Below are 9,378 nucleotides of genomic sequence, written 5' to 3'. Positions count from 1 at the left end.
GTTGCTTGGAACCTCTCTAAGTATCAATCAGACACAAGGATTCTGGCTGCTGCTTAGAAGCCTCAATAGCAGAAATGGACTGTATTCAGAGATGACTTAAGCAGCTCTCTTGGCTGATGGGAAGGCCAGAGAGCAGGGCTTAGCTCCCCAGCCAGGGGCGCTGCTGGAGGCTCAGGCCAGCTGCGTCCTCACCGGGTCCTCACCGGGTTCGGAGGATGCTCTGCTGCCGCCACCAGGCACAGCCACTGCCACCAGGCACAGCTGGCACAGCGCACGCGGCTGAGTGCGCCCTGATGCCAAGGACCCAGTTACAGCCACACCCTGGCCGCATGGCAAGTTTTCAGGCTTCTATTTCAGAGTGCTGAGATGCCTAAGAAGGGAATGTTCTCCACATAGGGAGTGAGGGGGTGTTCAGCTGGCCCCACAGCAAGTGAGCCACTCTGCTGGGCCACTGAAGGGAAGTAATTCACAACCTGCACTTCCATCTTTTTCTCAGTGAATGTTAGAAACACACTGAGCTTCCTACATGTGAAAGAGGTGACAGTGTATCAACGCTTTTAAGATAAAAGCAAATTTCATTTTCCACCGTGTTGAAAGATACTGGCTTTACTCAAATTCCTCTTCCTATTGTTGCTCTATATAAGAGATATATAACCACAGACAGCAAATAAAAATTATTTTCATTCCAATGAAGGAGAAAATTAGGGGATCAAAAGTTAAGGTTTAATATCAAAAGAAGTTCACATGTAAATTTTTCATTTCCAAACATCTAAGAGTTAAAATATCACCGAGCTTGTGTTGACTGTTGACACGCTCATGTCAAGCCCTGAAAAGTTTAAAGTTGAAGTTTTGCAGAGAGCCAATTTCTGGCCAAGCAGATCTTTCCACCTTGTGACAAAATACAAACTTCAGAATCTCTTAAAATATTCAGTAACTCTTTTTTTTTAAATGCACTTTATGCACTTTAGAGGAGAGAGGAGAGATTCTAAGAACATGTGTCAATCGGCCACATCTCTGGAGAGTTTGCTCACTCAGAGCTCTGGGGCCGCTATGGTGCTCGCGTACAGAGATCTGGGCGTGGCTGGTGGCAGGCTTGCTACGAGCCATGAGGATATGCCTTCTTATATTTACACAGGAAAGCGTCTGTTTTTCCAAGGCTAACTTTGTAGCATTCCGCTGGGACCAAAGAGCCAAATGGTGACATCTGATCTAAGTACTCCTGGTTACTGGTGTTGAAGGAAGGTGCCAGTCTCTCTGGCGTGTCCATCTTGCCTTCAGGCTTTAAGCACCCGCCAGCTCCAGGTCTGTCTGTGTGGCTGCCCTTGGCGTCCAGAGGAAGGCCACTCTCCGCGTGGCTGCTGAGGCGCCTGTAGTGATTTTCACCAAGCAGCAGGACGATGGTCCCGCCAGCACGGAGCACTCTGTGGCAAAAAAAGAAAATGAGCATGAGTTCTTCTTCTGGCTCTTCAGACAACAGCCCCACTTTACCTAAAATATTTGATATTGCTGACTTGAAATCTCACGTTGTCTATTAAGATACAAGGATGCTTGGCAGTTATGTAGCATCTGCCATGACGCATGTTCATTGGAGTAATTATGAATCCTTAAGTACAACTCTCCTTTAATGATCTAGTTTTACTCAAAAGGCAGGCGTCAACGTAATTTCGTCAACATAATTTGTAGTTGCATCCTAATCCATGACTGTATAAAGGAAAAGGCACCTGGCAGAATCCTGAAGAATCTGCACATACTAAAGGCCTAGGTCGATGGCAGGAGGAAGTCACGAGAGCTGGGGGCAAGGACAAAGGGAAGATGAGCAAAAAGCAGGCAGAGTGTGAGAGGGCAGAGAGTTCCCAGGCCCGCTCACTCAGCCCAGAGCTGCCCGGTTCTGCACCGGAGGCAGTGAGCAACACGACCCTGCACGTGGCTGAGAGCCCGCTAGGTGGGAAGAGGGGGCAAGTGACGGGCTTCTGGGCATGAATACCACATGGCATGTGGAAGGAGGTTGGGGACACCCCCAGGAGAGGTGGGTCATTCCTAGAGGGAGGGATCTCTGGGTTCTGAGTCAAGGGACAAGCAGGAGGAATCCCAAAGGGACAGTGAGGGACTAGGGCAAGGTAGGGTGCAGGAAGCAGAAAACACCGCAAGGAGAGGAAGTCAAGGCACTGAATGTGGTCCATCGTGGCAGGTGAATCAGGGTGGCAGGAGGAGGGAGCGGGAGAGGACAGAGGGCAGGCTGGATGGGTCGATACCCTAAGTGTGGGTTCCAACAGACAGCTGGGTGTGCAGCCCGGATCGGCTGAGCAAGACCAGTGCCCAGGGCAGAGAGCGCGGATTTCCCAGTGGTAAAGGGTACACGCGGCCATGAGGGTGGATGGGATCATTGAGGTGGCAGAGAACGGGGACTGGCAAGCACAGACTCCACATTTCAGGTGAGGACGGGGCATCAGCCTGAGCTAACCCTCGGAAAATGAAATAGTCATTTTGTCACCGAGGCAGAGGGAGCCAGCCTGAAGTGGGGAAGCAACAGGCTCCCCAGTGCCAGAGGCGGGGCAGTGGGCATCCAGGTTTGTTAAAAGCTCCTGTGATGACTGGAATGTGAAATCAGAGCCCATCTGAGGGAACTGTGATCTTGGGCTGCGGGAGTAGAGAAGAGGTGTTTGACAGACGTAGGAATTAGAAGTGTGGCTCAGAGAGAGAGGTCTCAGGTAATAAAATCAAGACTTGGGTCACTTAAACACAGATGTTGGCGTGGTGGTATACAGGCTAATCCTCCACCTGTAAGTGGTGTCAACATCCCTAAGGAGCCAGATTATGTCCTAGCTGCTTCACTTGTAAGCCAGCTCCCTTCCTGTGGCGTGGGAAAGCAGTCGAGGATGGCCCAAGGCCTTGGGACCCTGCACCTGCATGGGAGACCTGGAAGAAGTTCCTGGCTCTTGGATTCAGCTCAGCTCAGCTTTGGCCATTGCAGCCATTTGGGGAGTGAACCAGCAGATGGAAGACCTCTCCCCTTGCCTCTCCTCTCTAAAAATCTGCCTTTCAAAAAAAATTAAAGAAAAAAAAGAAGAACCCAAAACAAGAATGAAGATCTGTTTCTGTCATTCTGCCTTTCAAGTAAATGAAAACAGAAATACTGAAAAATGACGTACAATGCTATTTTTAAATATGGGGTATTCACTCAGTGAAGTGAGGACCAGAAGCAAATGTGCAAATTTCCTAGCTGGGTGACTAAAATAATGGGTCACTGTTTCTTATATTCAAATGTCAGGCAGGACTGAAAAATCATTTTTCTGAATCAAATTTAAAGAGTAAAAATGATATGGCATAATTGTATCTCAAGTATAAACTTCTCATTTGAAATCTTGGAAAAATAAGCCACAAAAATCTGAGACATTACTACAATGCAATCAGATCTTTAACTGAAGAATTATGATACATTTTGGCTAAGTGTCCCAGAGCCAAAAAATTACAGAAATAAGTTCTACAACTTACCTCTCCATTTCTTGTAGAATTCTTTCAATGTCTTTTGCTAACTTAAACTTTTTCCCAAATGGAATGTCAGAAATAATAACATCAATGCTTTCTGATGGCAATGGCAAATCTGCAATATAGAAACCAGAGCTTACAGTAAGGTTAAACATTTATAACCTAAGTTATTAAAATGGAGTTTTTGCATATTAAATTAAATTTAGGGCTGCTGGTCTTGTTTCTAAGCAATCACAGGATTCTCAAATGCTTTCAGAATTACTAATGATAAGTACTATTTACTATATTTTCTATATTTTTGTTATTGGGCAAATATTTTTTTTAGGTATGATAAGATACGTCACAAGCAGAATTTAAATGAACCAGAAAACTCAACTGTCTAAACTTTATATGTGTATAGGAAGTTGCCAGGTCCAGGAATATATTAAGTTACTTAGAAAAATAACATATTCTATAGATTCTATTCCGCTTTCCCAAATGACACAATTTTTTAGTATTAGTATCTAATTCTGTAGGGATGTAATAACATTTAATAATCTTTCCTAAATACCATAAGAAATCCTGTTGACAAGTTTTAAAATAAAATAATAAATTCTGTTTTTTGGCTAATGACCTCTCCTAGTTCAAACCCTAATGTGAAATTAGAGTGGTAGATTGTTAAATAAAACAAAACAGGATTATTAATAGGTCTAAGCAGGAGTTTTTTTCTAGAATTTAACTTTATGAATTTAATTATAGAATTAACTTATGGGACACCCTAACTTACTTTAGAACTGGATTAGGGCACAACTATGGCAGTCCTCTACAATTTTTCAGAATGACTGAAAACAGATAAGGAAATCATAGCACATCTTTTTTTATGACAAATAATCTAATTGCAAGGTGTTTTTGCTTTATATATCATATATATATATACATAAAAAATACACTAGTTTGTTGACTAAAATAATTGCTTTGCTTGTCACCTTAATTGTAAAACAGTATTTTAAAAACTTTCCTGTGGGGAGGGCAGGTGCTGTGGCTCAATAGACTAATTCTCTTCCTGCAGGCGCCAGCATCCGATATGACAATGGTTTGTATCCTGGCTTCCCCACTTCTGAGCCAGCTTCCTGCTTATGGCCTGGGAAAACAGGCGAGGATAGTTCAAGTTCTTGGAACCCTGAACCCATGTAGAAGATTGAGAGGACACTCCTGGGTTCAGGCTGGCTCAGCTTTGGCTGTTGCAGCCATTTAGGGAGTAGATTAGTGGATGAAAGATTTTTCTCTGTTTTTCCTTCTCTCTATTAGTCTGCACTTCAAATAAAAATTAGGCTTTTTTTTAAAAAAAGATTTTTTTATAAAAATTCAGCATGTATAGATATTTATAAACGTATACTTTCAAGTTTACTATAAGAAGTCAAGAATTTAACTTATATTTCAAAATACCATACATTGAATAATTTCTAGCACTTTCATTCTCAAAAATGTCCCTATTTGGATAATTATTCTATGATGATACACTCTAGATGGCAGACTGCAGTTGGCGTGTGTAAGACTAAGCATTATGGATTTTTAGATTAGGAAGACTTGGGAATTCCAATGAAGGGTCTGAATCATCCCTGACCTTCTAGAATGAGAAAAAGAACAGTAAGACAGAAAAAAACCTCAGCGGGAGTGCAGGAATGTCATACTCTAACGCAAAAATTTCCCAAAGTATTTAGATTGTGATGGAGGTAAACAGAAAGTTACAGAGCTATTGTTGATAACTTACAAGGTGACATCTAAAAATATTATGCCAACTGAGTGAGTGTCATTTTACCATAGACATTTTCAAATATGAAAAAGTTAAACATTTTACTAACCAGCCTTTTTTGGGGGGAAAATATGAATACAATCCAGGCATTTAAGAGATGAATCAACTAAGGAATAAAAAAAGTTAAGGCAATTTAATTCGATGACCAACAGAAGTACTTTTAAATAATTGTGGGCATTACTGTCATGAGAGAGAACGTGAATTTTGTAAACTCGAATGCTACATGGAATGACGAGCAGCAGAAAGTGCAATGGGAAAGAGAGTAGATCTGATTTTGTTGTTGTTACTAACTTCAGTTCTTCAAATAAGAAAAGCTAATTCTTCCCACATCCCATCTGTCAGATCCTCTGCAGATTTCCAATGAAGGCTGAAGAGCATGCCATCAAAGTTACACAACTAGTTCATGAAACAAAAGCGTTTATAACACCATTGTTGGACACTGGTTGATATACAAAGCAGTTATTTCAAAGTTCTTTCAACTGATAGCAGAAAAGCAGAGGTAATTTACTGCTATGCATGCTGAATTACTTTAAATAAAAAGTAGTTCCTTTTTTTTTTTTTTTTGAAAGACTTACAGAGAAGGAGAGGCAGAGAAAGAGACCTTCCATCTACTGCCTCACTCCCCAAATGGCCACAACGACCAGGACCAGGTCAGACCGAAGCCAGGAGCCAGGAGCTCCCTCTGGGTTTGCCAAGTGGGTAGCAGAAGCCCAAACATTTGGATCATCATCCACAGCTTTTCCTAGGATATTAACCAGAAGTCAGATCAGAAGTGGAGCAGCAAGGCCCAGTGTGGTTTCCTGGGGGCTAAATCCTTATCTTGTAAGCGCCAGGATCCCATATGGGTGCCAGTTCATGTCCAGGCTTCTCCACTTCCCATCCAGCTCCCTGCTTGTGGCCTGGCAAAGCAGTCAAGGACTGCCCAAAGCCTTGGGACCCTGCACCAGCATGTGAGATGTGGAAGAAGCTCCTGACTTTGGATTGACTCAGCTCCAGGTGTTGCGATCTCTTGGGGAGTGAATTAACAGACAGAAGCTCTTTCTCTCTGTATCTCCTCTCTGTAAATCTGCCTTTCCAATGAAAATAAATAAAAGAAAGAAAAGAAAAGAGAAGAAAAAAAGAAAGTAAAGAAACAAAGAAAGAAAGAAGTAGAGCAGCCAGGACATGAAATGATACCGGAGATAAAGATGGTGGCTTTACTCACTAAGCCATCACATGCTGGCTCCTGAAACATTTTTTGTATTCCACTGGCTTCATCACAGATTGAAGTTTAGTGATGTTCTGTATATTATAAAAATATAAAAGGTGTTGGTTAAGTGCCTGCTTCACTTGACAAGCTGCCCCATGTTTCGGGGCAAGTATGATTGGCATGGGTGTCACATGAAATTCTGGGTACAGTTTTGCTCCAGAAGGTTTAGTAATAATACTGAATTGTGTCAAAATGCCTCAGTCGCCCAGATTCATGCCTAAATGGGCACTTGTACAGTGCTGGACTGAACTGATAGTAGTACTCACAAGATGTTTCATCTTTGACTGAAAACGCATTTCCTGAATTTCTAAGAATTGTGGGGGGTATGGGATGGGAAGGGGATAGACCACAGAAGATCTGACTGGAAGTAGTAAAAATATATTCTTTTACCAAGCTATCTCATATTTTAATTAAATCAGAGGGTTTTTCCCCCTCAAATCTGCATGCCACAGTACCCATCTTACACTAAGAATGTAAATACATCTGTAGCTCAAAAATAAAAGGCCTAGCCAATAACTAACTGTCACTTCCCAAGATAACCTGCAACATGGCATTCATTTGATGTGCATTTCCATGGTTAAAATTTAAGAATGCAGTGATGCAATTTCTGCATGTTGAGTGATCATCTCTTTTCCCATACTAGCAGAGGGTGTGCAACAAGCTGAGTTACCTTTAAGTAGACAAAGGGAATGAAGAGCATCATTTTGTAGAAACACAGTTCCTGTTGGGAGCATTCCCAATTTCCTCACACCTATCCGCTGTGAGAGGCATTAATTCATGCTGTGTGTCAACCACTATACTTGGTTTATGTACTTGCCTTGGGAAGTGCATGTTAGCATCTTCATATTCTACAGCAGAAAATACAAAGAGGTCTGTTCTCATTTTTTTCTTACAGGACACAGTGAAGACTCTATTCAATCCGAGTGAGCCCCCAGTGTCCTGATGACTACATCCAAAGGTAGGAGACCCTCAAGCCTGTCCATGTGGAAAAAGGCATTTGTGAGTGTCAACCCTCTAAGCTGCACTGATGCCTACAGCTCTACAGGCAAAACCCAGTTCATACAGAAAATAAACACTCTTATGTAGCTGTAATATCCACCCGTACAAGAGATAAGCAATAGAGAAGTAATTATTCAATAGCTATTATGGGTCCCTAATGTTCACAAGGTGTGAAGTTTCCCGATTGGAAATTCAGCCTGGAAAAATGTAACCAAACACCTTAAAGTACGCATGGTACTATTACACAGAGTTATCATACAAATGGATAACTCATCAAAGAGAAGACTTACAAATGACATCACATGAAAGACATTTAATCTCAGTAGTACAGAGGAAAATTTAAACCAAGGTGCTGCATCTGTAACATTTTCAACAACTGCAACAAAAAGAATCGGCTCCGGTGCCGACACTGCTCTGGCATGCTGACTAAGGTGCTCTGCTGGTGTGCTGTGACCCACGTCACTTCCGTCCTCCCCTCCGCCTTCCTCTGTTCCCAGGGGGTGCACGCTTCACGCCTGTGCCCGAGGTCTGGAATGGAGCAGAGGCGTGATTCTCCCATCTCCTGCAGTACAGAGTTCCTTCTTCTGACCTGATCATTGTCTGTAGTACTCAAACATACTGTAAAAAATTCTGTCAAAAAGTCCCTGACTGATGCCCTAGATCATCCCTTTTAGTTACTGACCCATTTCTCTACTTCCCCTACCTTCCCAGCAGAAGGATTCTACCAGCTGCCACTATGTGAGTCCCGCCATGCCCTCAGGAACCCATCTGCAGTTGGCCTCTGCTCCCACCAGCCCTGGACACAGCCTGGGACTTTGGCCATCACATGGCAGAATATGCTATCAGTCTGGCCTAGGACGCCAGCGTTTCTTACTCGGATTACTGCAATACTCCCCTAGTTAGTCTCTTGTTCATTCTTCTCTCATTACATCTGCCTTTACCATGGCAGTTATAGTGTTCCTTTTGAAAAGTAGGATTTAACTGGTTATCTACTAATCAAAGAGAATGCTCAACAACCAAACAACAGTCAAGAACTAAGAATTTTGCCTGGTTTTTCAAAGTGAGCTCTTGTGGAGAACAGAATGAAAATGGAAACAGATAAAACTGCAATTCAGTGTGTGGCAGAGGTCACACAGCCAAGCCAGGATTCTTCCCTTCACACACACAAGATGCATGAGGATGGGAAGGCTGTGAAACCCACCAGAGTGGAACAACACACGCCCCAATGTCAGTTTTCCTTGGGGCCTCATCCAATGGCTTTCTTACAAAATCCAGGGCTCCTGGATGCCTTATTTCAGTGCAAGCCACCACTCTGATTGCTTTAGAAACTTGTGTCACATGCAGATTCGCATAAAAAGTATGGCCTGAAGCCCCCGACAGGCCAACCATGGGCACAGTTTCTTCTTTGGAGAAACTTTATTGTGCTTTTACACAGCGGTTCTACTGGTATTTTCTTCTATGGATGCTCATCTTCATTGCTTCTCCCCTGTAATAACACTTTCACTGAGTAATATCTTCCCTTTTGATTATACATCACTACTAGGATCTGTCTACAGTCTGGTCAAGATGGGCTAGGTTTTCATGTTGTGCTTTTTTTTTTCTGTAAGAGAGACAGGCATAAGTAAACAGGAGGGGGTAAAAAAGGAATGAGAGGCATGTATTAAGCAGCTAAAAACCACGGGCCTAAGGGATGTCAGTCTGAGCTCAGCGGACGCGACTCCCAGCCAGGTTTGTCGCTGCTGATTCGCCCTGGAGGAAAGGGGCATGCCCAGGTCTGCCTTGCTCCACACTTGCCTGGTTTTAGCACTGGCAGTACTGGCCAAGCAAATTGGGACAGTTGGTTACCTCACTC

At 43.0% G+C, this 9,378-nt stretch overlaps 1 protein-coding gene across 2 annotated transcripts in view; it reads right to left on the bottom strand.

The window, feature by feature from the left end:
- Positions 1-663: 663 nt before the first annotated feature.
- The window catches only part of THUMPD2 (THUMP domain containing 2), a 40,044-nt gene continuing 31,329 nt past the window's right edge, over positions 664-9,378 (bottom strand). The window contains exons 9-10 of one of the 2 annotated variants that reach the window (XM_058668028.1): positions 3,493-3,601; positions 664-1,421 (exon numbers count right to left, since the gene is read on the bottom strand). In XM_058668028.1, coding sequence (XP_058524011.1) covers positions 1,097-1,421; positions 3,493-3,601 — 434 coding nt within the window. In that variant the 3' untranslated portion in view covers positions 664-1,096. The remainder of the gene's footprint in view (positions 1,422-3,492; positions 3,602-9,378) is intronic. The other variant, XM_058668029.1, reaches the window with a different exon arrangement.

The sequence above is a fragment of the Ochotona princeps genome, chromosome 8, assembly GCF_030435755.1.
Source record: "Ochotona princeps isolate mOchPri1 chromosome 8, mOchPri1.hap1, whole genome shotgun sequence".
Lineage (NCBI taxonomy): Eukaryota > Metazoa > Chordata > Mammalia > Lagomorpha > Ochotonidae > Ochotona > Ochotona princeps.
This window is presented reverse-complemented; position numbering and strand designations above follow the sequence as displayed.